Source organism: Numenius arquata, chromosome 9 (genome assembly GCF_964106895.1).
Source record: "Numenius arquata chromosome 9, bNumArq3.hap1.1, whole genome shotgun sequence".
Taxonomy (NCBI): Eukaryota; Metazoa; Chordata; class Aves; order Charadriiformes; family Scolopacidae; genus Numenius; species Numenius arquata.
The window spans coordinates 58,277,440-58,305,100 of record NC_133584.1 but is presented as its reverse complement, the minus strand read 5'-3'; the positions used below and the strand labels follow the sequence as shown (position 1 = coordinate 58,305,100).

At 45.0% G+C, this 27,661-nt stretch overlaps 1 protein-coding gene and 4 non-coding genes across 5 annotated transcripts; 3 read left to right on the top strand and 2 right to left on the bottom strand.

The window, feature by feature from the left end:
* Positions 1–8,973: 8,973 nt before the first annotated feature.
* Positions 8,974–9,046, top strand: TRNAR-ACG (transfer RNA arginine (anticodon ACG)). The gene has a single exon. It is a non-coding gene; the product is annotated as a tRNA-Arg (tRNA).
* An 844-nt stretch (positions 9,047–9,890) lies between these two features.
* Positions 9,891–9,963, bottom strand: TRNAR-ACG (transfer RNA arginine (anticodon ACG)). The gene has a single exon. It is a non-coding gene; the product is annotated as a tRNA-Arg (tRNA).
* Positions 9,964–10,919: 956 nt separating this feature from the next.
* On the bottom strand, positions 10,920–10,991 carry TRNAW-CCA (transfer RNA tryptophan (anticodon CCA)). Its single transcript has one exon. It is a non-coding gene; the product is annotated as a tRNA-Trp (tRNA).
* Positions 10,992–11,675: 684 nt separating this feature from the next.
* Positions 11,676–11,747, top strand: TRNAW-CCA (transfer RNA tryptophan (anticodon CCA)). Its single transcript has one exon. It is a non-coding gene; the product is annotated as a tRNA-Trp (tRNA).
* An 11,942-nt stretch (positions 11,748–23,689) lies between these two features.
* Positions 23,690–24,135, top strand: LOC141468644 (gallinacin-10-like). The gene is made up of 2 exons (XM_074153782.1): positions 23,690–23,747; positions 23,999–24,135. Exons 1-2 carry the CDS (start codon positions 23,690–23,692, stop codon positions 24,133–24,135), a joined length of 195 nt encoding a protein of 64 aa, XP_074009883.1.
* The last annotated feature ends 3,526 nt before the right edge of the window (positions 24,136–27,661 follow it).

Below are 27,661 nucleotides of genomic sequence, written 5' to 3'. Positions count from 1 at the left end.
TGCAGATCCTGATGGCAAGTTTATGGACATATCCTGGGCATACATGTTGTGCTTGTTAGGGCCAGACCAGCCTTTGGATGCTTCTAAATTATGGTACTGAAATGCTGCAGGCTGGTCATGCAAGGGACAGCATGGTGCTTGTAGACCCTGAAGTGTACCTGTGACTTAAAGATTAAAAGATGGGATCTGGCCCAGTTAACAGGGACAAGAGGTTTGCCCAGTTCCTTCCTGATCTGAAAGACTTACTCCAAGGTGGGACGTTTCATTAAGCATGAAGAAAAGCTGGGCTAAAAGCACAATCAGTAAATGAACCTGCAGCAGAAGGGCTGACGAAGAGGAACCAGCATATTCAGAGAACTTAAGCAAACTTCTCTGGTGTAATTCAATTTGAGTAATAGAAAGGAACATCTCTGCTGCTCTTCTACTGTACACAAAGGAGACTATTTATGATCCTGAGGTAAGGGGAGGCAGATGATTTCCATGGTACCGTCCTCCAGTAGTGCCACAAAGTGGCATAAAGAGACTTCAAAGAGTCATAAGGAGCCAGCACCTGGTGGTGACTTCTGTGGGAAGTTTCTGGTTTGACCCCAGTGTGGGTCTTGCCCCTTACCTGGAACAGCCTGGAGAAGGAAGAGAAGAAGAGCCATGAGGCAGGAGAAGAGCTTCATGGTGGAAGGTCTCAGTCGCAGTGTGGAGACAGGGCCACAACTCCAGAACCTTTGAGCAGGGGAGGACGGAGCGCTCTGGCATTTATAGGGCTGTGGGAACAGACATGGTTGTCCGGGGGGACCTTGGCAGTGGTGAGTGTGGTGGAATGAGTACAGCTTGACCGCTGCACACGGCTAAACCTGAACAATGACAGAGGGTCACAAAAGCAAGCTGAGAGGCAACTATATCTCCCTACCTGGCCACTGGGAAGGCTGCTTCTCAATACCAACCCACTCAGAGATCTTTATTACTTCTTAACTTCAAAGATGAAGGTGGTTGGTAATGGACCACCTGGAGAAAATTAGCGGGAAAAAAATTAGCGGGAGAAAAAGTGCCTGGGAACACCAGAAGACTGTTGATGGAGATAAGTATAGCAGAAGGTCCAAGGTGCTGTTGCAATGTTTGCAGTGTCTGTTTGTCAATGCAAATGGATGATTTTTTTGCATCATTTCCCTCTCTGAACCAACTAAACAACCAATTTTCTTTCTGAAAATATTAGCTGGTTGATATTATGCATTCCATTGAGTTGCCCAAATACATAGGTCTAATTCCTGTGAGCTGCCCTAGGGTATCCGAAGAATCTCATGGGACTGCCCAGTAAGACACGACCTCTGGGACAATGTGCATGTGACTAGAGGGGTAAATAGATGGCCGTGTGTATGGCCTAACTTATTTAAAATGGCACTGGGCACTCATGCGTGGCCAACCCATTGATGGTCAACGGTGATGGTCAGCACTAGACTCAGCTACTGAGATGTAAGCATCTACACTGGATGTGGCTGCATGGGAATGACATGTTTAATTAGTGGCTGTAGGACTCAAATCACCTTTTCAGCTACACTGAAACCTTAGGAGCCAACATACGTGCAGAAACCTACACTGTAGATACTTGTACTTACCTGGTGAAGTCCAGAGCTAAGGGTATCCTGGATGTTCCTGCATTTGTATCAGCAGGCAAATGAAAATCTCAGAATAGCTCCATATAGTCCATAGACCCATAAAACTTATTAAATCAAGTGACACGTTTATGACATGACAGCAAAGGACTCTTGATGAATCCTTGAAAACCTTGGCTATAGGATGTGATGTAGGTAGTGCAAGGGGAAGGAGAGGTCCTAAATCAAGGTAGGGTAGAAACATCTCTGGAAGTGCCTTTCCATGCCAATGGTGTGTATGTGTGAAAATTGTCTATTCTCATTTCCAGGGGAATAAAGATGTCTCTTACAGGAGAGACGGGGCAGCTTTGCAGCATCAGCTGTCTCTCTGTGGTGGTGGAAGAGGGGCAAGGAAAGCCCCTTCTTTCCCAGGAGGAGAGGTCTGTGCAGTGGATCAGCCTTGTCAAAATCCATCCACCTGCAGTGGAGGTCCACCTTACCATCCTATTGCTGTAGAGTCCCTGGTAATTGCCACTGAGGACCCTGCTAATAACCCTTCTGTCAGACCAGGGACTCTGGAAAACCACCTTCCCCTCTCAGCAGCAGATGATGAGGGACATATACAGGTACAGAGAGCTGTGTACATGATGGGCTGGCAGAGGCATCACAGAGATGTGACATCTTATAATGATGTACATGGATATTGAAGGAAACTGCATGCAGATCTTTGGATTTATGGGAGCAAGGGAAAAGGGGGTTCACCTCCTTACTGAGGTGAATCTCCCAATCTGCCTCGCACCCTGATCTCCAGGCTGCAGTTGAAAGTACAGATCTTGTCATTGACTAAGAACTAGGACTCCAGGATGTTGCACTTGATCATTTTGCTTTCAAACACCTTGGAAAATATCCAGATGGCTAGTTAACCCATTCAGGTCAAACCAGCACAGACCACAGGTCATTTCCCATCCCCACTCTTAAGTCACACAGAAAATCTGAAGAACGAAGGAGAACTTAGACCTCAGAGATAAAGTAGCAGGTTATTAAGGAAAGCTACGCAGATTAATTAAGGTTCTTCTCACATGGTTTCAGTTTGAATGGGTTGTTGTCTTACAGAAAACATATGTGTCAGTCTGAATGCATCAACCTGGACTTCTGCATAGAGCTCAGCTGGTCTCACAATGCATTTCAGTAAAAACACATGGAAATTCCCAGAAAGTCTCCCCAGGGCCAAGTCAGTATGTCCCACCTCAGTTCCTCAAATGCTAGGGCCCTACCCCAAGAACAAGGTGTTACAGCAGTCTGGAATTAACTAGGGTGGTTTGTGCTTGGGTTGTCAGGACTTCATTTCCACGGAACATACTGTATTATTGTATTATTATGCTATTTTTCTACTTAAAAAGTAAGATCATGCCATCTTAGAAGTGATCAGCACTGTGGGTTCCTGCACCTATTGCCTGAGGCCACTGTTCAACCCCCGAGTGCTCATGCTGTTCTCCTCAACAGGATCAAACGCTTTAGGGATGCCCATGAACTAGAAAGGAATATTTGTCCACTCTCTGCTCCAGGGAGTCCTGAGGAAATGATTTTTCACTCTTCTGGCTTTTCAAGGACAGTGTGACAAACAAAACAGACTTCCCCCCCCTCAAAGCACCTTTCACAGAACAAAACACATTTGTTTGCAATGTCTATGGATGAGATGCCTGTTACTCCTTAGTGCTTTCTCTTGGGAACCAGGACATCGCAGGATATAGAGCAGAGTCATACTTACAAGGAAAGGCTGAGGAACTCGGGTCTTTTTAGTCTGGAGAAAAGAAGACTGAGGGGGGATCTGATCAATGCTTATAAATACTTAAAGAGGGGGTGTCAAGAGGATGTGGCCAGTCTTTTTTCAGTGGTGTCCAGGGATAGGACAAGAGGAAATGGGCACAAACTTGAATGTGAGAAGTTCCACCCAAACATGAGGAGGAACTTCTTTCCTGTGAGGGTGGCAGAGCCCTGGAACAGGCTGCCCAGAGAGGTGGTGGAGTCTCCTTCTCTGGAGACATTCAAAACCCACCTGGACATGTTCCTGTGCAACCTGCTCTGGGTGGACCTGCTTTGGCAGGGGGGGTTGGACTAGGTGATCTCCAGAGGTCCCTTCCAAACCCATATCATTCTGTGATTCTGTGATGAGGTGCAGATTATCAGAGTTCGTAGATGTCACCAGCAGCACCCTCAGTTTTACAGGTGTACAAAGAGCAGAGGACAACTGGGATTCAAGATACAGTTTTCATATGGATCTGTCTCTTCAGTGTTTGAGTTGTGTTACAAAGAGTCATGCTGAAATGGGACCTGACAGCACAGGTTCTCCTTCAGAGCAGAAGAAACCAGTGCCGCTTACTGGAGCCTGTTTTTGTACATGATATTTATTGATGTTGTTCTGACCCAGTGGCCTCGATATCAACAATATAAACCTTCCCCTCAGTCCAAGCGCATTGTTCCCTGCCGTGCTGGTTTCTTTGTTAGTTTTTTACTTCAAATTCTCAGGCGCCATTGTGTCTCCTGGACAGCCCTGTGGCAGGAGAGCTGTTTATGTCCATTTTCAGGCACTCCGGGGAAACGGATGAAACAAAGACCTTGACAAGAAAATGTCAGCTGGCAGAGGTTCCCACTGAAGCCAAAGAGAATGTCTCAGCTCTCAGACAGGATCTGACATTGTACCTTGTCAGACTGGAGCAGAAATACAGCTTGCTAATTCTGCAAAGTTATTTTTTAAATTGCAAAAAGTAGACCTGTTCTGTTTAATGACGGATTGGAAATGTTTGCTTTTTTTTTTTTTTTTTGTCATGGGACAAATGCAGTGAAGGACAAGTGCAACACCTCAAGTGTGGTAATAACCTGGTAGAGGAGGAGTGCTTGTCCAATAGTCACACATTCAAAATCCTTCTCTATCCTTTCCAGCCATTGCACAGACAATGTTCTCACTGTCAGGCTATAAGAATTTACATGAACATGATTCCCTTTAAATTATCATAGAATCATAGAATGGTTTAGGATGGAAGGGACCTTCAAGATCATCGAGTTCCAACCCCCTGCCCTGGGCAGGGACACCTCCCACTAGATCAGGTGGCTCGAAGCCCCATCCAACCTGGCCTTGAACACTTCCAGGGATGGGGCATCCAAAACTTCTCTATTTTATCTCAGAAAAAATTATTTGGAATTGGAATGAAATTCACTTTGGTAAACGGTTTGCCTCCAGAGTCCCTGTTGCTTGGAGCAGGTCAGATCACCTCTTCTGACTCGGAGATGATCCTGTGATTGTTCAGGGAAAGTGATGCACAGAGGTGTTCACTCACAATTTTGGCCAAGGGTTGCACTATATACATTGAAGTAAAAACCATTTTTCCAGTTCTTCTTGCTCCCAGAAGCACTATAAACACTGGAACCCTTTTACCACCTAACAAAGAAGTGCTGCCTCATTCTGCCTTGATGCCTCCACATTTTATTTGCTCCTGTTTTCCCTCCTCCTCCTCTCTCAGGTTATTCCAGATAAGATACACATTTTATATGGATCACAGAAGAAATACTTACACATGGGGAAAGTTCTGCCTCCTGCCTAATGACCATCTGACCTACAGCTGGTGCTGGAGAATGTCACCAACCTTCCATATCTTTCTCATAGTCAATAGCTTCCTCATACGCAGTGTTGCAATGTTCACAGGAAAGGCCAGTTCCCAGTTCATCCAGTTTACCAGCAGACTAGTAAAGTCTGCTGGAGGCTTTTACATGCATTTCCAAGCTGGGTGTGAAAATGCAAACAACTGCAGAATTCCAGTCGGAGTTGCTTTAATCACTATTTTAGCCATTAGCATTATTAAGATGAATCACCCATGATTCAGGATCTTCTGTTTTGTGGCTTTTTGGGGAGTATGTCTCATATTAGATACATGCAAATTACAAGTGGCGTTCCCCTCACCCCACTTGAGATGTTTACAGGTTGGAGCCTGCATTGGAGCCAGTCATGTACCCAGTGTCCTTTCTGCAGTGTGATATTCTGGCAGAATCATCCAGTGCTGGCTTCTCCCTATTGACTATGAAGGGATTGCCTATCTAAGAAGATATTGACTATGAAGTGTTCACGGTGTTCAGTAGCTCTCTCCTTGTCTCCCTTCTTGAAAGATGTGAAATTTGCTTTCCAAATCCTAGTATGTGCATCTCAATTTCCTAATTCAGGAATGATCCAATGCAAAATATCCATATCTAAGCCCAAATAGTCTTCCTGCCTGGGAAGTATGTGCATTTGGGAATAACACACAGAGAAGAGACAACAGACTAGTTCAGATGGAAGGATCTCTACTGCCAACCTCCAAGAGAGGTGGGATGAAACCCATCCCAGTTGTCTAATCTAACATCATCTTCTAGTTCTTGGAGTTCTTCTCCTTGGAGTCAATGGAGACACAAAGACTTCCAGAGGAGACTTCAACCCTGTCCTGAGGTATGTGTCTAAGGCAGGTGGGATAGATGCTCTTTGGAAGATGGCTGTTGCTCTTTCAGCTGGGGAACAGAAATAAACTCTTTAGTGATCTTTCTGCTGTGTAGTAGGCCTTGCTAACCCAGCCTTCCATGCCAATATAGACTGGCCGTATATTAGCATTCCTACCCACCTCATCCAGTTGCATTAGCTAATTTAACAAAAGCCATAGCCTGAAAAATATATTGTATGGGTATCAATCCCACCAGCAGGGTCACCTCCTGTTACAGGAGCATGGGAAGCGATGAATAGGTATTTACAGGTATTTCCAGAAGATGCCTGCACCCCTGCTGCAATTGGTGGGGAATCATGAAGCAGTCATCAATATGGGATCAAAACCGGGTCAACCGATGGACTGACTTCTCCTAAAGCTGCAAAGTGTCTGGCCATAGCAGAGCCTTCCAGTGTTGCAGCAAGCTCCTCAGCCATGGGTCTGACAGCCATAGACATTTCCACTAGGCAGTTCTCACTTTGAAATCACCATGATGGCTCTTGAGAAATGTCTGCCAGGTGAAATTCTTGTAGCTCCATCCTGGAGCAGGGATATGTTGAAGAAGATATAGATCCATCTAAGTGGCAGACAGCAGTGAGGGAGAAGTTCCCACCATTGTGTGAACTGTCTGTTGTCTCCTTTCAGTAGATTCAGAAAACTATGAAACTTTCCCTGGGACTCACATCTGTTTGAGAGCGTGAGGAAGGGAGTATGCATGAGAAGGGAAGACTTCTCTTTAATCTTGAAGTTTTCAGTCAATGAGCCTGGACTAGTTCTGATTTAACCTGGGACATTAAAATTATGGGAAACAACTTCTTCTCCCAAGCATTTATACAGATTTGCATTATGGCAATGTAAATCAGCAGAATTTGACTGCCGTTGGGGTGCAGCACTCCTCGAACTAGCTGAAAACCTGACCTTATTTATAACATTGTGAAGGGTTGGAAAGGGGTATTGGGGGGAAAATGGGGTGTTCTGCTGAGAAACTTGAAAATTTCAATATTCTATCAAGCTGGTATAATACAGACATCAATATATTCTACTTTAAAATAAAAATGGATGCACAGCAAAGCCAAATGTCCAGAAATGTCTCCTGCATCTCTTCAAGACACTTCATGGCCCTAGTAGTATATCAGACATCTAACACACAAATACACCCTTGTGTGCAGACATCTACTTTAAGTGTCAAAATCTTTGAGCTGACGCCCACCCTCAGGCTGGATTCAGTTGTCTGAACATAATATCACGACAGATGTCCTGGAGCATCCAAGATATCCGCATGGGACAGAGGTCTGTGGGATTCTCAGATGCTTCTGAAGGGGTAAATAGAGCCGGGGCAGAACATTCCATATCACAACACTAAATACCTGAATTTAGGCAGCTGAATCTCTCATTATATCATGCAGTTGGAAATTAAGCAAGTAGCAGAGTGGGATAGATGAGGGGAGGTGCCACTGCGAGGACGTCAGTGAGGAGCAGGCAGCAAGTGAAGCTCCACCTGAGGCTGCACTTCTAGAAAACTGTGGGCTGATGAGGGGGAAAGTCTAACAGAGACCAGTGGGACTGAATAGAAAAAGGAAAATATAAGCTGTGGAGAAAGAACTGTATTTCCAGGAAGGAAACAAGCTGGATTTCCAGCCTCGCCCAGGGATGGAGGGTCCTTCACTGAGCAAAATGTATGGCCAGCCTGGCTTTGCAGCTTGTGGAGCCCATGAGCTGGTTCATGGCTCCCTCTTGCGGGAGGACATGCTGGCTGAGGAAAGGACAGCAAAGCCCTTCTTGCTGGCAGGGTTTGCTCAGATGGAAAGGTAGGAGCCTTTTTTCTCCATCTTCAGCACTGACAATTCACAAGGTAAATATATAACTATTATTAATATGTCTGGAGAGCAGGGATGGCTTTTTTGTTGCAGACACCAAATTTTAGGGGCTGGAGTGAGTTGCCCACACTCAGGATAAGTGTAGAACTATAACGTTAATCTTTTTCTAACTTCATATAATGTTATATAACTTTATAAAACTTTGTAACTGTGGTAATAATGGGAGCTCTATAACAAGCAGGCATCTTCCTTGTAGGCACATTCAGGTGTCTAAAGCTGCATCCCACCCCAGGAGACCTTCCCCTAGCGCTTCATGCCTTGCTAATCAATGCTACTTGTACAGTTGAAGATCAGTAACCACACGATGCCTGTTATTTCTTTTAAAAAATAAAAATCGTTTTCAAAAGCTTGAAAATGAAGGATTTCAGGAGTCTTTTCCTGAGATTTCTTTTTTTTTTTCAAGTGAAGAACGTTTCCATGTAGAAATGTATCCTACCACTATCCCAGGTGAGATTGCTGTGACTTTCTCCCTACCAATTATCCACAAATAGAAATCTAATGAATTTTCACTGAATTTTCACTGAATTTTTTTTAGAGTTGGAAGGGACCATATAGATCATCTAGTCCAACTCCCCTGCTGAAGCAGGATTGCTTAGAGAATGCTACTCAGGACTGCATCCAGGCGGGTCTTGAAAATCTCCAAAGAAGTTGGAGATTCAAGATTGAAGTTCAGTAGTGGTTTTTCTCTCCAAATGAATATTGTGTATCTCATGTGTTTGTATTCTGTACATAAATATGGGGGGAAAGTAGCTCATTGGCTGTGCAATTCAAGGAAAATCCCTTAATTGTAGCTAGATAACTGTAGCCACTGCAGAAGATAAATTCATTTATTAAATTATCAGTTATGCCATTACTCATTTGGGACCTGTAGTTTTTATTTACATTTACTAATCACTTTCTCATTTTTTATCCTCATTTCTCAAGGATTTTCTGAAATGGATTATTCTTAATAATGGTCCTTAACAAAGGATGTGGACAGGCTGCCGAGGCCACTGGGATGGCAAGGACCTGGGGCCAGTGGCGCAATGGACAACGCGCCTGACTACGGACCAGGAGATTGTAGGTTCGACTCCTGCCTGGCTCGACACTTTTAGCCTGCAAGCGGCATCTCCTGCTCCCTCTGCAAGGGAGGGCCTTCCTTCTCCTGGTTGACGTCTGTCCCACTGGGTCTTCCGCAGGATGAAAGTGCTCCGGCACTTTCAACCAAGACAACCAAGTGTCTTGCCCTGCAGGATGGAAAGAGTTCCTCCAGGCCTTATGGTGGAGTTGGACACCTTGTCTCATCACTCTCCTTTACTCCCATTGCTTACTCTTGCTTTACACTGGGAATACTGCATGCAGCTTTGAGGCCCCCAGCATAAGGATATTGGATCAATTGGAACAATTCCAGTGGATGGCCATCAAAATATTCTGGTGTTGGAGCACTCGCTGTATGAGGAGAAGTCATGGGAACTGGGTTTATTTGGCCTGGGGAAGAGGAGGTTTCAATGAGGACCTGATAGAAACCTTACAGTACCTATGAGGAGGTCATCAAGCCAGGCACTTGATAGCACTTCATGATGAGAGACAATAGGGTATAATTTAAAAGGGGAGGTTCTGGCCAAATATGAGGGAAGAGCATTGTCCTAAATGTTTTTGTCATTGATGAAAGTAAGAAGGAGAGAGGGATAAAGGGAAGGAGTGAAGAAGGGAGGGGCTGCAACCAAGGCATAGGAACAGGGCTCAGCAGGTAAGTTTTCAACTGGGGCCTGATTGGTGCCAGGGACGGTAACCGAGGCAAGAGAGACATCTCACTTGCCCCCCAGGAGACTGAGCTACAATGCCTGGCTTATAAGGGTTGGGATCAGGCCTGGGTCTCAGCCAGGAGAAGGAAGGCCCTCCCTTGCAGAGGGAGCAGGAGGTGCCTCACGCTTGCAGGCTAAAAGCGTCGAGCCAGGCAGGAGTCGAACCTACAATCTCCTGATCCGTAGTCAGGCGCGTTGTCCATTGCGCCACTGGCCCCAGGCTGTTGCTGTCCTTGTGGCCCTGGCAGCCTGCCTGCATCCTTTATTGTGTAAAACATCCTCTGCACCCATCACAAAGACACCAAAGAACATCTAATGCAACATGAAGCAGTGAGGAACATCAGCTGGACTGCCAACCGCTGACCGCAAGCTCCTTGGCCCCCTGGTCCAGCCACTTTGCTTTGTCTTGTGATTCAGCTTAGGTGCTCTGTCTCTGTGTCCTGCTACAGTGAGACGTCTGGGAGACCCCACCAGAGATCAAATCGTAGTCAAGATAAACAGTGTTCCTTGGTGTCCTCCTCACCACCGAGGAAGTAATCTCTTCAAAGAAACCTATCATGTTGGCCAAGAGTTATCTGCCCTTGGTAAATCCATGTTTCCAGTCATCATCACATCCTTCCTTCATTTGGGCATGGATTTCAGGAGTATTTATTCCCTAGTCTTCATCTGGACTCTAAGGTAAGCTGGCCATATTAGAGCTCCCCAGATCCTCCTTCTTACTCTTCTTGAAAAAATTCTCATGTTGTGCATCAGAAATATGTCTCTATTTCCATAATCCTAAACTGACTAATTGTCCTTGTTCCCCTCCCGACATCCCCTGGACTGACTGTACCCCGCCATGTTACCCTCCCAAGAAAATATTGCCTGAGGGTAAGTCCAGGTTCCTCAGGAGTGCCTGAGCATACAGTTATGGAGCTTCTCACACTGCCCTGGGGAAGACTTCACTTCCTTCACCTTCTTGATGAGGCAAACTGCTCTGGACACCTCCCATGTTATCCTCCACTCTGATCATGACCCATGAGCTCTCGACCTGGCTTAAAGGAAAGCTCTCGACATCATGTTTTCCCCCCACATCAGTTCCTGAGGTGCCCCCCTACAATGCCTTGCAGAGCCCAGACCAGCCCCCCAGAAAAGCAGGGGCAATACAGAAGGTGGCCACTGGTGCCCCAAGTCTGACCCCGGTGTGATTTGAACACACAACCTTCTGATCTGGAGTCAGACGCGCTGCCCTTGCGCCACGAGGTCAGGGTGGATGGATGTAGGTCTCTGACACAAACGCCGGCTTGGGTGGTGGGAATGTCCTCTCCACAAGGACCACACCAGGGGTGTCTCAGCCACCACAAGAGAAGGGCTATGAGAGGTGGAGAGGACAGGGCCACCCCTTGTGGAGAGGGCAGCCAAGTCTTGCCCACAGCATGGTGACCAGGCTGGAGGGTGAAAGCCCAGGATGGGATATGGCAGAGGAGCAGATGGAACAGGATGGGTCCAAGATATGTGGGGGCAGCTGAACTCAAAGCACACTCCATCCTCCTATAGGGAGGAAGGTGACCCCAGACAGGCCATATAAAATATGTGAGGGTCCCTCCTGCCACAGGGCTTGAGGTGGTGGTGATGCATCTGCCAGGCAAGTTGGGCCTCTCTCCACAGAGAGGTGGTGGGCCACCATCCCTCCTACTGCTCTAGAGACACCACACTCAGGAGCCTGTTTCTCCTGGGAGAGGCTCTGCAGGGCTGCTCTGGGCAATGGTCCTGTTTAGGTCTTCCTCTTCTGAAGTACTTTGTTTAGAGCCTTCCTTGTGGGCTTAGCAAGGCAGCTGTCAAAGATGCTCCCACTCCTCTGTCCAATGAATCAAAAGTCCCCTTCCCTCAAAGAACAGCCCATGGCCATAAAGTCCAGCATGACATTTAGGTAAGACACCCATAAGCCTTGACCTCGTGGCGCAATGGTAGCGCGTCTGACTCCAGATCAGAAGGCTGTGTGTTCAAATCACACCGGGGTCAGGATGTCCCATCCACTCTGGGGTCTCACTCTGAAATGGGCATCTCACCAGCAGCTTCTTTTTGCCCTCCCACCCGTACACCACAGCCCTGGTGAAGGGCAGTAAATGAGCCATGGCAAAGTGGTCTTTCCTTGCTGGACCAGCACTGGGAAGTATCTCAGTAGCTTCAGCCTTCTCTCATCTTACATCTATAAAGGAGACAAGATTAGCGGACATCCCAGCTGTGGCTCCGCATCTGGGTACCGCTTCTGGTCCCAATCCCCTTCCAGAGAGGCAAAGGCATCTGACTCCAGATAAGGACTTCTACAGAAAGCCCAGCCTACAATCTCCTGATCTATAGCGGGTCATGTTACCCATAGCAGCATCTTGCAAGCCTGGCACCCCATGGCAACATGTTCTTTTGTTGCTTCTTGTGGTTTTTTGCTTCCCATCTTAACACTGTGAGCTCTGAGAAACATCTAGGCCCATCTATTCCATATCCTTCTGTTAGGTAGTTGAAGGCTGGGATTACAGGCTGGAGAGGTGGGCCCAGATGAACCTCATGAAGGTTCAACAAAAGCAAGTGCAGGATTCTGCACCAGGGAAGAAACAATCCTCAGTATAAATACAGACTGGGGGATGAGGTATTAGAAAGCAGCCCTGAGGAAAGGGACTTGGGGGTGCTGATTGACGAGAAGCTGGACATGAGCAGGCAATGTGCTCTCGCAGCCCAAAAGGCCAATCACATCCTGGGCTGCATCAAAAGAAGTGTTGCCAGCAGATCCAGAGAGGTGATTCTGCCACTTTACTCTGCTCTGGTGAGACCTCACCTGGAGTACTGTGTGCAGGTCTGGAGCCCTCAATATAGAAAGGACATGGACCTGATGGAGCAGGTCCAGAGGAGGGCCACCAAAATGATCAGGGGGCTGGAGCACCTCTCCTATGAGGACAGACTGAGGGAGCTGGGGTTGTTTAGCTTGGAGAAAAGGAGGCTCCGGGGAGACCTCATAGCGGCCTTCCAGTACCTGAGGGGGGCTACAGGAAGGCTGGGGAGGGTCTGTTTACAAAGGCCTGAAGCGACAGGATGAGGGGTAATGGTTTTAAGTTGGAGAAGGGGAGATTTAGATTGGATATTAGGAAAAAGTTCTTTACCATGAGGGTGGTGGAACACTGGAACAGGTTGCCCAGGGAGGTGGTTGAGGCCCCTTCCCTTGAGATATTCAAGGTGAAGCTCGACGAGGCCCTGGGCAACCTGGTCTAGTTGGGGGTGTCCCTGCTGACTGCGGGGAGGTCGGACTAGATGACCTTTGGAGGTCCCTTCCGGCCTGGACCAATCTATGAATCTATGAATCTATGAATCTATAAGATACCATTGCATATTCTTCCTCAGGCTGAATAAAGCATATTCTTTCCACCTCACCTCACATCTCAAGTATCCAAGTCCCTCACCACCTTGGTGGCTGTCACTGGACTTGGTCCATTATGTTGGTGTCTTTTTTGTTGATTCTGTTGAAACACCTGGCTGTGGGGAACCTAAATCAAGCTGTCAGAACTAATCATCAGGATCTTTAACTCCCTACTTACTCTCTTCCTCATCCCCCATGCGTTTCTTGGTGAGATGGACAGAGGAGATGGAGAGGTGCAAAAAAAGGAGACTTGAAGCTATGGGAATGACTTTGTATGAGTTATAGCTCATTAGAAAATGAAGGGCATCAGACCATCACAAAGCTGAGCGTCACAGCTCTAGAGAACCCTGGGGATGCCCTAAACCTGACACTGCCTGGGAATCACAGCCACAGACAGAAGGCAGAAGAATCTGATGAACCAAGGAGGGCAAGGCCCTTCAGGATGCTTCCTCTGTCCCCAACCCTGTGCCAAAACACTAAGTGTAGGTCCTTCCATGACTCCCATTCTCATTTATCTGATGAAGATAGACCTACGGGCCCCTCTCCCATGCACCAAAAACTCCTGGTGTGTCAATGATGGGTTGAGTGAGCAGAGGATTCCATTGGAGGTTGTCCTCCAGATGTCGCTACCTCACTGTTGTTTTACAACCTTAACTCCCAAACCCCAAATAAGCAGGAGAAACACCCAAAAGGCTCCTGACTGTAGGTCAAATGCATGTGGCTGTGACATGGGGAAAGCGTTGCAGCTGGAATCTCTGCGTGCCAAACCCTGAACGTGCCGAGTGCATTCACTGAGCCATGATCACTGCTGAACCAGGAGAAGGTCCATGACACCACTCCTGTCTCTGTAATGTCATTTTCTGTCCCTTTGACTTGTCTGAATGGAAAGAAACTCAGATATTTCCTTTTGCAGATCTTCCACAGCTGAAAAAAAACCATATAGGACATGTTGCTAGATGCTTTTGCTGGGAGTGCTAGCACACTCTTGAAGGAATGGTATCTGGTAAGAAGTATTATTCTGGTATACTTCTGGTTAGAAGTATTATTTTCACTGCAGCCAATGGAAACAGTTTTCACATTTCATAAAAAATGCTGAGATTTACAATAATTCTCACTCTTCAACTTTTGAGACTTTTAAAAGCCCTTTTTGGTTTTATAATGCAGGAGTGACTTAAGTCACAACATAGGCAAGAGCTGGCTAATGATGAGTTTTAATCAAAGGGACAATTTACCAACCAGTAGAACTTAATGTCTCCCATGCAAGGAAAGTTGTCATAGGTCACTTAATAAACAAATTATTTAATAACCTTGAGGCTCCTTGACTTTTTCTGTTTAAAACACTCTATCTTGCATAAGCAAGGACATTTTTGAGGCCGTATCAGACAGGGAAGTGTGAGGGACAAAGGCTTAAAAATATTCCAAAGGACTGTAAATCCTTGTAACAAATGTTGTTTCAGATATATCTTTATTTTCCAATGCAAATCCACTTCTCAGAAAAAGTTGACCAGTCTTGTTGAGGTCCATTATACAAAGCAGTTTACTTTAAATATTGACATACAATGAGTTTGACCGGAGGAGGACATGAAGCCTGTGAGCACAAGCCCAACTTTCTTAAGTTGGGAGCCCTGCTCACGGCACGAGGTTGAGTCCAGCTCTGGATTTTGTGTGTCCGGTGAAAATGATTACAGAAACTTGAAATATATTTCCAGGCAATGAGGATTTTTTTCTGGCTGTGCTCACTTCTAGCATGATTCCCTGACTGCACTGGAAGCTGAAGTTTCATTTTCATTTCTCTGCACCTTGTTGACGCAAGGCTCAGTGTCTAAGTTGAGGACAAGGTCACATCCCCTCGTTAGCGATCAAGGTAAGGTCATTTTTATTCTGCTGGACCTTTTTTAAAGACAAAGATCCTCCTGTTTGTGGGGGGAGGCTAAGTCCTAGGCACTGGTACCAATAACAAGGTTTTTAGCCTCTTTTTCCCTCAGTATCTGAATCACCGATGAAGGAGCTGCTGGAGAAGTGATGGAGGAGCCTGTTAAGATCTAAATCCCAAGGTTTGTGTATCTTGTTTTCACTGATCAGGCCTGTCCCTGGTGGGTCTCATCCCTACCCCTGTTTACAACTAAGGGTCATCCCTGCCTTAGCACAGAGCAGAACGGAGGTGCCAGGGCAGTGACTGTCAGTCACCCATAGGGTGCCCCAATCTTCAACGTAGAGACAAAGCTCTGTCAGTATCTTCAACAATGGTGTGGTAAAAAGAATAAAGAGTGAAATCTCCAGGTTTGCAATTTTATTTCAGGTATTTAAAAGCTGTGCCAATTGCAAGGAACTTCATAAAATGGAGGCAGCGGGAAAATAGATGACAAAAGCAGATGAGGGAAATGCATCTAAGGAAAAATAAACCAGACCATGACACTGGACTGGCAGCTACAACTCAGAAAAGACATCTTGGCATTTGCAGACAGCAAACTTCTCAACCCTGCTGCTACAGGAGGCTGTGAAAGCAGAAGGTACCAGCAAGGTCAAAAAGATCTGGACATAGATGGCCCAACAAGGCATTGCTCTGTTGTTATGCTATAACATGAGGTCAAGACAGCCCCAGCAAGTTGCTGGGGATTATTTCTTTCCCAATGTATATTTTGGTGATAGCATGTGGCTGACATTTGTCTTTCTCTACAATCAGGAGACAGAAGTTCACTGATATCTTTAAAATCAGACCGTAAACCAGATGTGGTATGAGAGGGATTATCAGCCAAGAATCCACAAGAGAGGAATATTTTTTTTCGAATTATTTCAGGGAAAAACAACAATAAAGAGGGCTCAAAGTAATTTCTTATATCTACCTCTGCTGCAATACCCAAACCTTCAAAAAATCTTCAAATCTCTTTGTGATGCCAGCTTCAAGACCTGCCTTATAACGATTTTTTTGTAACTCTCTTTGCTATTTTTCACTTGTTTTTCCAGGTGCAGACCCAGGATATACTTCTGAGTGAATGTCAGCTTGTGTCCTTAGGAACTGGATGAATGTCAGAACAAAGTCCAAGAAGACCTAGTCAAAGCATAAGGACCACCCTTGTGAGCAGACACCAATGCTGATAGTGAGATGAAATCAAGAGTAATTTTTTTAAAATGGATCCTAATTGCCTGTCATGTTTAGCTGCATCGTTGACACAACTCTCCTTCCTGCCCTTCCTCTGGCAACCTCCATTTGACCCACTGTCACCCATCACAAGACTCCATCAGCACACAGGAAAGCATACCAAAACATCCCTGTTCGTCTTCTATCCTTCTGCCCCAACCCAATGGAAGGAGTTTGACAGGCTGAGAGAGTTGTTGTTCAGCCTGAAGAAGAGAAGGTACAGGGGAGACCTTATAGCAGCCTTCCAGTACCTAAAGGGGCCCTATAAGGGAGATGGGGAGGGACTTTTGATCAGGGAGAGGAGCCATAGGACGAGGGGGAACAGATTTAAACTGAAAGAGGGGAGATTGAGATGAGATATTAGGAAGAAATTCTTTGCTGTGGGGGTGGTGAGACCCTGGCCCAGGTTGCCCAGAGAAGCTGTGGCTGCCCCATGCCTGGAGGTGTTCAAGACAAGGTTGGATGGGGCTTTGAGCAACCTGGTCTGGTGGGAGGTGTCCCTGCCCATGGCAGGGGGTTGGAACTGGGTGATCTTTAAGGTTCCTTCCAACCCGAACCATTCTATGATTCTATGATTCCCTGATTCTAGGAGTTAGACAGAAAATAAAATCCAGATTTTAAATCCAAATATGCACCTATTCACAATCAGCTTCAGATGATCTGACTAGGCAGCTCAGAGGACTCTGCCTTGTAGGTCCTACCTAAAGAGCAGTGGTCTGTGGGGCTTGCAGGTAAAAAGGTGACGCGTTTTTGCATTGACAAGGAGTTTTCACTATATTTTTCTAATTCCTTACCAAGGCCAAACCTTTGAGCGTGCTCTTTGTACCAACACCCACAAAACCATACACAGTGCCCCTCTGAAGGGCTGGAGAAAAAGGTGAAGGGTGGGTGGAACTGTGTTTTGCAGCCCCAGCAAAGACGTGGGCGTGAAAACTGTACAGAGGACTCTTGAGAAATGCAGCCCCTAATGCTGCTAGAAAATCTTGGCCTTTCCAAAGGTCATTTGCCTGGCAGTGTCTGGCTCATTACCCAGGAGGAATCCCATCCTAGGAGGGGGAGGTTGAGGTGCTGCCATTAAGGGCATGATTTCCCAGCAAAGTCATGCACAGGGGAGCGGGAGCTATGAGCCGTGGGTGGCTCTGTGGAGACCTTTATGCAGAAGGCTGGCAGTGACCCCCTTAGCTGCTATGGGGCTGGGTCCAGAGAGATAGCAGAGGCCAGAACTGCCAGGGCTGTTCTAATAATTTAATATTCTGGATGACTAAGTTTCAGTGATTATGGCCTGGCACTTTTAAATCTGTTTGTACAGACACGGAGAAGTCAGCTGAAGGACTCTTCAGACTCTACTAACTGTATTAACTCCAGCTTTATAAGTTATAACTAGATCTTGGATGTAGCAGACACAACGGACTTGTCTATTACACATGAAAACAAGCACGTATATGCAGGTGAAGGTCAATGCCTCGCTGAACTGTCTGATATACGTGATTACAGAATCACAGAATCACAGAATCACAGAATGCTATGGGGTTGGAAGGGACCTCTGGAGATCATCTAGTCCAAACCCCTGCCAAAACAGGTCTTCCTAGAGCAGGTTACACAGGAAAGTGTCCAGGCGGGTTTTGAACATCTCCAGAGATGGAGACTCCACCACCTCTCTGGGCAGCCTCTTCCAGGGCTCTGCCACCCTCAAAGTGGAAAAGTTGCTCCTCATTTTGGCTGCAGCATTGGCAGCTTCCTACTTAACAGGAGCCAATGGAGCTCCAGTGATTTTATTTTTGATGGTGACGGTGCCAAAATCAACAGAAATCCACCCAATAGACCATAGGAGTAGACATTTTGGTGATGCACAGAGGGACGCATTTAGACCCTGCTCACTGTCTAATGAAAACACTTGTGGTGGTTTAGTTTGTCATCAAATGCACAATAATTCTTAAAAATTAAAGCTTCTGTGCTATTTTATCTGATACCACCCACACAAAAGCCTCAGCCCCTTCCAGGAAAAGCATCATCCCAGCAACATTAGTGCCGTATGACAGATCAGGAAGCTGATCATGCAGAACCAGAGAAGTACGAGTCCTTTCTCCATAACTTAGAGGAGATCGTGCCTCCCACTCTCCTTCTCAAACACTGATTATTATTCCTTCTTGCCCTTGTCTCTGCAGAGGAATCTTCCTTTTGCGCAGACTTCAGAGGCGCAGAGGACATTACATTCTCTACGCTGATTTTCAGCGTTGTCATGTAAAAGGTCTATTTAATGTTGACTCACTGTACGGATTGCAACATGAGGACACACGCAACTGACATCAAAGCAACCGAGGGTGGGTAATAATTGACTAGGTTCCCAGACCTCAGCATTGCAGCATCCCTCAACCCTATGTGCACAGAGATCCCGCAGCCTCCTCTTCTGCCCACCTCAGGTTTGTGCCTTTTCAGTGATGCTAGGAAATCTCTCATACATAAAGATTATTTAACTGCTGTACTTTTCTTCCTTTAAAAAGTGTAAGAATTTTATCTAATAGAGGACCATTCTATCTATCACAAGCATAGTGAGTCCTGATGGAAGAACAGACATAAAACGTGCCTGCCTTTGCTTTGAGCCGTGTGCACCCATTTAGCCCACGTGACGTGCCATAAAGCACTCTACTGACAAGTCCCATGTGGGAATATTTTGCACAAGTGTGTCTATTAGCGTGTCCAGAGAAGGGCAACGGAGCTGGTGAGGGGTCTGGAGCACAAGTCTTGTGAGGAGTGGCTGAAGAAGCTGGGGGTGTTCAGCCTGGAGAAAAGGAGGCTGAGGGGAGACCTTCTCGCTCCCTACAACTCCCTGAAAGGAGGGTGTAGCCAGGGGGGGTCAGTCTCTTCTCCCAAGGAACAGGCCATGGGACAAGAGGAAACAGCCTCAAGTTGCGCCAGGGGAGGTTTAGGATGGATATTAGGAATAACTTTTACACTGAAAGGGTTGTCAAGCCTTGGAAGAGGCTGCCCAGAGAAGTGGTGGAGTCACCATCCCTGGAGGTATTCAGAAGATGGATAGACATGGTGCTGAGGGACATGGGTTAGTGGTGGTTTTTGTCATTGTTAGGTTGATGGTTGTACCTGATGATCTGAGATGTCCCTCCCAACCCAGAAAATTCTATGATTCTGTGATTCTATTAGAGGATTTGTACTCATGAACGAAGCAACACCAGCCCTGATGTTCCCATTCTCATTGTGCCCTTAGCAAGACTATCCCAAAGGATACCCTGTGAGTTGGCAAGCTAGTAAACGGATGTCGCAGTGGTTGTGACACATGGATTTGCAGATTGATTGGTCTGAGCTGCTCCTTCCCTGAACTGTGAGTGATATGCCTGGGTGTCGAGAGATGTAAGATGCAATGGAGAAGCAGGTTGGATGCCACCTTCACCTGTAGCTATCCAGGCAGAGGGGCAAAGAGTCCACATCTCTTACCACCAGTCATCTGCAGTCAGCTGTGGGAGAGAAACACCCCATTTCTTACACTGCAAAGGAAAGAGCTGTAAATTTGACATTGATTTCTTACATAGAAAACCGTAAAAGAAGACTAGACAGCTACAAAAGCAGGAAAACCCAACTGTTCTTGTTCAAATTTCCCTGTGTGTGCATGGTGATGATGATAAAATGAATATAAGATCAGTCTATGTTCTTTTATCTTGTTTGCAAAGTCTTGGAAGCATCAGGGCACCACTGAAGAACATATTATCATAATTAATTAACTTATTGATGACTAATGGAAGACGAAGAACTGCAAACATAAATCACTGCATGTATTGTAAGGATTTGTGCCATAATTAGGAAAGCCAGGAGAATACTGAAGTATGTGCTAACACGAACTGGGTTTAATGAGATGTAAGCATATGCTTTCCTAAATAACTATGTGCCTATGCATTTTTAAAGGCATACTTATAGTTAAAATGGCAAAATCAAGTCCTACCAGTGCCCAAATACATGCACCCCATTAAAAATAAATTTTTCAAAAGTATAATAGTCCTTAGACTCTAAAAAATTACTCTATTAGCCATTAGCTGTTAAGTTGTGCTTAAAAGAATATCTTTGAGAAAATGTTGAGGCAAAAAATAATCAACACCATACATGGTGCTCGTTATGAACTATAATGGGAGGTAGTTTGTCATCAAGAAGGGAAGAAGAGAAGATAAACACTTGCCTTTCAGAAGACTGAGAAATCTACTTGGTCACTGGGTGCTCCTTTATCAGGATGAGGTGATGTTTGCAAAGGCTGGCCCCACTCAACAGTTCATATTTTGCTTGGATTTTTTTCCAAAAAAAAGCTTTGCTTTTGGAAAGATGTGCTGCTAGGGTGAAATTCAGCAAAATTGCATTGCAAACATCAAAACATAAATATCTATTCATACCTTACAGATTTACAAAATTGCCTGTTTGTAAATGGGGAGAAATAAAGGGAGCACCTTTCTGAGATGTTGTGTCCTTCACGATCATCTGCTGATGTACCAGGTCCTTCTTCTGCCCTCAGCTGTCGGAACACAGGTAAGGGACCTTCTAGTGTTATAAGATCCCCATGTCTTCCTGATCTCAAAGGCAAAATTAAAAGTCTTTTGAGTGTCATGTGTGTCTTCCCTTTCTCTCCTTTGCTACTAATAATCTCAGGGAATCTTTTTGTTATTTGCACTGCAGTATTTTTGTGTAAGGTTTTAAGTAAAGTCCCCCCAACACCTATTTTCTTAGAAAACCTGATTTCTCTGGAGTAGGTACCTACGACTTTGAATTCCCAGCTCATTTCTGGAAGTTAACGTTCAAAGGAGATCTCCAGGACTACTTCCTGGCCCTGACTACCACGGGCACACAGCCTCACGCCCACGTTGTCGTGTTCCAGCCCCAGGTCACTGCTGTGCTGCACAAATTGCTCTGTTCCCCGGGTGTTTTATACAAGTTTGGCCTGGTTTTGAGCAACCAGCTCGTTCCTGTCTTTGTTGTTACTGGGAGTCAAAGTCATGGAATTTTCCTGTTGCTCTGATTGACATTTTCAGGCCTGTGCTAGAAGGGATTAAAATGTTGCTCACTTTCCTAGAGGGCTGCTTTTTTGTTTTTTTTTTTTTTTCTGCAAGAAATAAGGTTGTTGAGCAAAATCTCTGGCAATTTACATCACTGAGATTTAAACAATTTGACTCTGATAGTAAATTTATTTTGTTCCACAGGTCAAAAACAGTACCATCCTAAAAGCGAGTGGAGCTTGTTCGAATACTGCATGTGATAGAAAGAGAGTAGTCACCACCTTCCCCAGTGCCACATTCTGATTTTATTTGGAGAAAATATGACTCCTCCTTGACATGAACTTCTTTAGGGAGCAATGAGTGCACAAAAACACACTTCCATTTGCAAAACATCACAAAACAATGGTCCTATCTGAATGAAAGACAGATGGAGGAAACTCACACTTCAATGGCACTTCTTCCATAAAAATAAAAGGGATTTGTTTTCTGATTTCTTCGCGTTCATGTTAAAGTCAGGTGTCTGTCTTTGTGTCAGGGTGTCCCACTGACAATTCACCCATCTTCTGAATATCTCCAGGGATGGTGACTCCACCACTGCCCTGGGCAATCTCTTCCAAGGCTTGATAACCCTTTCAGCGTAAAATTTTTTCCTAATATCCAATCTAAACCTCCCCTGATGCAACTTGAGGCTGTTTCCTCTTGTCCCATGGCCTGTTCCTTGGGAGAAGAGACCGACCCCCCTGGCTACACCCTCCTTTCAGGGAGTTGCAGAGAGCGAGAAGGTCTCCCCTCAGCCTCTTTTTCTCCAGGCTGAACACCCCCAGCTCCCTCAGCCGCTCCTCACAAGACTTGTGCTCCAGACCCCTCATCAGCTCTGTTGCCCTTCTCTGGAAACGCTCCAGCCCCTCAATGTCTTTCCTGTCGTGAGGGGCCCAAAACTGGACACAGCACTCGAGGTGGGGTCTGACCAGTGCCCAGTACAGGGGGACCATCCCTGCCCCAGTCCTGCTGGCCATGCTGTTCTTGACAGGCCAGGATGAGAGGAGTGACAAATCAGCTCTCCTCTCTATTAGAAATGGGGCAAGTTGGAGAGTTGCTGGCAAATTAAAAAAAAAAAAAAAAAAAAAAGAGGTAATTTCCAAGGCAAGGGTACAAAAAAGGACATTCTAAAGTGCTGAAAGTTTCCTGGTTAATTAGATTTTACAGGTGGAAGAGGGAAATCAGTGTTTATCTTACTGTGATTTGCTGCATACACACTTTAACTCACCTTGTTGCTACTTTTTCAGCTGCTTAAGCTTGCCTGTTAGTATGTAGATTAAACATAAACATCGGTAATGTTTTCATCCTACGAATAATTCTTAGAACAAAAATGCCATTAACTCGGAGTTAAATATAATAAAGATGGTAATAAGGAAGCAAATCACTGAGCCAGAATGCCAGAGCTAGGAACTGCAGAAACACCTGGATTTTGAGAGGGATTAACCTGTTTATTACGTGTGATGGTATCTGGGCAAAGGGAGGATTCCCTTGGGTGCAAAACTGTTGCTGCCGTTTGACATCTACAAGCCCAGGATGTCGTGAAGAAGAACCTTCAGTGCTTTTATCCACTAACGAATGCTTCTCAGAGAACTTAGAGCCATAAGCATCATGCTCTGAAGTGAAACCCTACACGATGCTGTACTTCAAGGCATTACCTCTGATGACATGGAATCAGCCTGTTCTTCCCAACCTTTTGGAGCAATATGAGGGGAAATGTCAAAAGCTGGTAAAAACGAGAGGAAGCACTCAAGGTGGGATGTAAGTGAGAATTAAAGGAGGGGGAGAGCTTTGTTGTCAGCCCTCTGCAGTGGGTGAGGATGTCCCGAAACCTGTTGAAAAAGTGACAAAGCAAAGTTACACCGTCTCAAATGTTTCCCGATGCTTTCCTCTGCCTTTGACATCATCCGCCTGGTGACAGGGATGGGGAAACAGAGACAAAATGTTATGTGCCTTGTCAGCGGGGGTGGGATCCAGGGTCACCCCTGGGACCAGGCTCCAGAGGTGGCTGACTCCCAAGCCCTCTCCCTGACCCTTCCCAGCACCCGTGTTGGAAATCAGTCTGCAAGAGCCACAGGGCTCGGTGGGGCTTGGCGGATGATGGTTGCATTATACAACTGTCTGGACACGGTCAGTGGAAAGTCACCCCTGGGGATTGCAACACGTTGGCTGCGGGTTTCATCGCGACCTGCAATAAGGGGGATAACGAGCCTGCTTTCCAGAAGGTTGGTTGCAGTTACTCATTGACAAAGCACTCAGCCGTCAAACTTGCACAATCCCGTGGGCCCTATAAGTACCAGGTGCCTTTCCCAGCCTCTTCCTCAGGCAAATTGCATCCTCTGTCGATCTTCCAGGCGATTTTCAGGGGCACACAGTCCGCAACTGCCTGGCAACCATGAGGATCCTGTACCTGCTCTTCGCTGTTGTCTTCCTCCTCTTCCAGGCTGCTCCAGGTGAGAAGCAGAGTAAATCCTACAAAGAAGGAAAGGGCTTGTAAGCAGAAGTGTGTGCAGAGGAGGAAAAAAAGCACCTGCCAACTGACAGGCAGGATATGATGCTGTTGGGATGGTGCCGTGCAGTGGATGGGTCCAAGAACATCTGTGCTCAGGGTGGCTGCCTTCCTAAAAACGCGACACATGATTTAATGCATATTTCTCAGCCAAAATTTTAGACTGGAAACTGATATTTTAATGTCTTCCCACAGGTACAGCAGATCCCCTTTTTGCTGACACTGCAGAGTGCAGGAGCCAGGGAAACTTCTGCCGTGGTGGGACGTGCCCACCCACCTTCGCTGTCTCAGGGTCCTGTCACGGGGGGCTGCTGAAATGCTGCTCAAAGTAAGTGCCGCAGGACTGAAGGGCCTGAGAGGACACTTTTTTCCTGCCATTTTATCTGCTGTTTCTTTGAATAACATGCACAACTCCATGGGGCTTGCAGGGCAGCCATTTGTGAGAAAGCCTAGATGGAGAATGAACATATATATATTTATATTTAGCACCGATGTGTGTTTAAGGAGGCAATTCGATTTGGTGGAAGTTATGTATGAGAGTGTAAGTTCAGGTGGGTCTAAATTTCCCAGAATTCAGTATTTTTCACTTTATTTTAAATTTTGATCAGGGGAAAAAAAAAGTTTTTCAAGAAATTATTAGTAAACTATTTCACAGTATTTTTACCCATCAGGTGAAACAATGTGCCTTCCCTTCCTCTCTTCTTTTAATTTCCAATGTGACCTAGAAAATTGAATTTTAAAGGGGAAAAATATTCACAGAACTCTATTTATCATTCTCTTCCCATCTCTCCTTCTTCCTGCTACTGTGCAGCTCTTAGAAAGGTGAAGAAGGGTGAAATTTTTAGTAACTGGAGACAGTTGGTTGCACATTTCACTTTTGACTTTGGAGACCACTTTCTAATAATGTCTGGAGTTTCCCTGATAGCAAGATTAATTTTTTCCTTAAGGTTTTGAAGATGCTTTCAGGAAATGCACTTCAGCTTAGTGCATTCTCCTCAGGCATTTAATTGTTATAGTAGTTTTGTTCAACTGATTACCATGTGAAGATCATTGCCATCTGCAGTAATCTTTTATCACATACACTAAATTTAGTGGTAAATTAGGAGAGATTCCTGTGTCTTTTGAGGAAAAGGATGGGTGTGATGACATAACTCATCCCAACAAGGGATGTTCAAGCAGATCCTCAGCCATTGATGAGACTGGACAGAGCCTGGTTCAAAATAAAAGGACACCTCAGATCCATATTTTCTGAATTTTCCAGAACGACTCATCCTGTTATTTATAGAAAGGCCAGGGCGTAAAGCTTTCCAGAAACTGAAGAAAGTGTGATGAGATGGCTGTAGGGAAGAGGTTTCATAGCATTTGTTCAGCACATGGGGATTCTCAGTCAGATAGTGGCTTCAGGAAACCCCAGTTATAGCAATATTAGGACATGTTTGCTGTCAGGAGATGAAGGTGCTGAGGAAGCATCCACTTAGGAACTCAGGAAAGTAAATGGTACAGAAGCAACCTACTATTGGATGATTTTCCAAAGGAACGATGTGATCCCTCAGTCCCTGGGAATGATCATTCTCTTTCGGAAGCAATTTCTACTGTTAGCAAACAGACTAGTAGGAAGAGATGGCAGATCTCCAACACCAAATTTCTGTAAGAACATCTGTTAGGCCTGGTCAAAGGAGAATTGGGGCTGGGAAAGGAACCAGACCTCTTGAGTTTGGTTCTAGGTGTAATTTTTCTACAGAAACAGTCTTTCTCAGAAGAATGTACCTGTATGTGATCTTGATGGATGTTAATGTTCAGGATTAAAACTCTTCCTATTGAGCTGTTAGTTAGATTTTCAGCTGGGTTGATCAATACAGCAGTAGAAGTTGAAACCAACAGGGTATTCTGAGGTACTTCCAGCTGAGGATTCAACCTACTGAGTTGCTTGAAAAGAAATCTTTGAAATAATTAGACACAAAGGGTTTGATTCAGTAAGTTAAATTGAGATGTTTAGTGGCATTTGAGATGCCTTGGAGTATTTAAACCATATATACATGTCTGGCTGAGATAGCTCATGACCTGTGGGGAAACATTTTTTTTCAGAAAAGGTGACTGGTGACCAAGCAGATACTCCAGAGTTCTTCAAATGTCACTAGACATGTGTGATTCAGTAACTAAATCAAATCCCCTATCTTTATTTTGGGGTGAGCTGAATCAAAATTTTATTACTATTGGCAATATAAAAAGTTTGACAGTGACCATGGTTCTTGTGGGCTGGACGTCTGCAGACCTAGACACCCAGCACACATGGGGACCCTTCCACGGAGGCAACTAAACGTAGGTTTTTAAACCTACAGGCTGAACCCACCCTGTACTTTTACTCTGAAAGTAATTAGCAGGTATTGAGGCTTTTAGAAAATGAGTTTAGATTACACTTCAGCAAAATAACAAGACCCTTTGTATCCTTACAGGATTTTGGCAAAGTAAGAAGATAAGGCTTTCCTGGATCAGTGTCCTTGTACCAGCAACATTTCCACCGCCTTGAGGAAGTGATTTTGATGGATTCCTCCTCTATCTAAACCCTCCTGCAAATAAGCATTAAAAGAAGCTTCCAGAGGGCACGTCCTGTTAGCACACTGCTTCTGGAGATCCAGGTTTTTCCTCGCTGAAGTCACTCCCTTTTTTGCTTTTAATACTCAAGCCACTTGGGCACTTTGGCCACCTATTCCAGCCTACCTCACGGAGATGTTTGGATGTTCAATCAGTTCAAGTTCATGCAGCTCTTGGAGGATGTGAAGCAATATAAATATTATTATTTTACTCACACACAAAAATAAATGTCTTCTTAAACCAATAAGTGTGATCTTTTATTGTTACTAACAGTAATTTTCTCTGTGGTTTTGACTCGAGGCTCATCGAGTCATGCAACCTTTTTAAACAAGTAAATCTGTGCAGTCTTACGTGTTCCCAAGTGATATGGAAAAGGGAATGGTTAAAACAGCAACAAGTTTTGATGATGACACTAAAGTATTTAGGATGACAAGACTGAAGGTTGAGTGTGAAGAGCTGTATAATCAACTCTTGATAGTGAGTAACTGAATGACAAAATGGCAATCAGCAAACACCTCCAGTATTGCAAACTTTATATACATATGTACACATAATTATATATATACTCCTGACTTCATAAACATAGTGATGGGGTCTGAACTATCTCTACCCAGAAAAAAAATTTGGGGTGATACATAGACTGTTTTTGAAAACATCAGACCTGTGTTCAATAGGTGACATCACAGTAAATTAAAAGCCCTGTTTTATTCAGTAGTACAGATATAGCCCTTAGGTCTATAGTACTAACAATGCAAAACCAAGGTGTTTTCCATTGTTTCCTCCAATAGTTACAGATACACAAACAATTTCTTTTCTCCCATCACAATTAGTCATGGAGGCAAGAAGCCCATATTTTTGGAGTCATTTTCCTACATCTATCTTGAAAAGATGTCAGGGCAACACAGGGCTGATTTCATCCAGGTGCATTAGAAAAAAACCTAGGAGTTTCCCCATGGTAACTGGAGCATATTTTAAAACAATTTAATTGATCCCCATGTGTTTGAATTTGGAGCTGCATCAAGGCAAAAAAAAGAGATGCTCCTTCCTCACAACTGTAACCTTGTGGTTTGTTGGGTTTTTTATCTAAACAGTCTAAAAAGAACCAAAATCAAAACCACAAAGGAAATGCAGAAATCAAAAGGGTCAAATTAACACAGAGGTTGTACAGCATTTTATTTCCTTTTTCTGGTCTTAACTTCCCCATTAAAAGCCTGACAATGCTCATGTTTTTTTAGTCTGAAGAGAACAATGTGTCCAGATTTTCCC

What these genes read in the sequence shown, in the direction of transcription:
- LOC141468644 (XM_074153782.1), top strand. Translation starts at nt 23,690, where the DNA reads ATGAGGATCCTGTACCTGCTCTTCGCTGTTGTCTTCCTCCTCTTCCAG. An exon ending in CCTCTTCCAGGCTGCTCCAG is followed by an intron (nt 23,748 to 23,998) that starts GTGAGAAGCAGA and finishes GTCTTCCCACAG; the next exon opens with GTACAGCAGATCCCCTTTTT.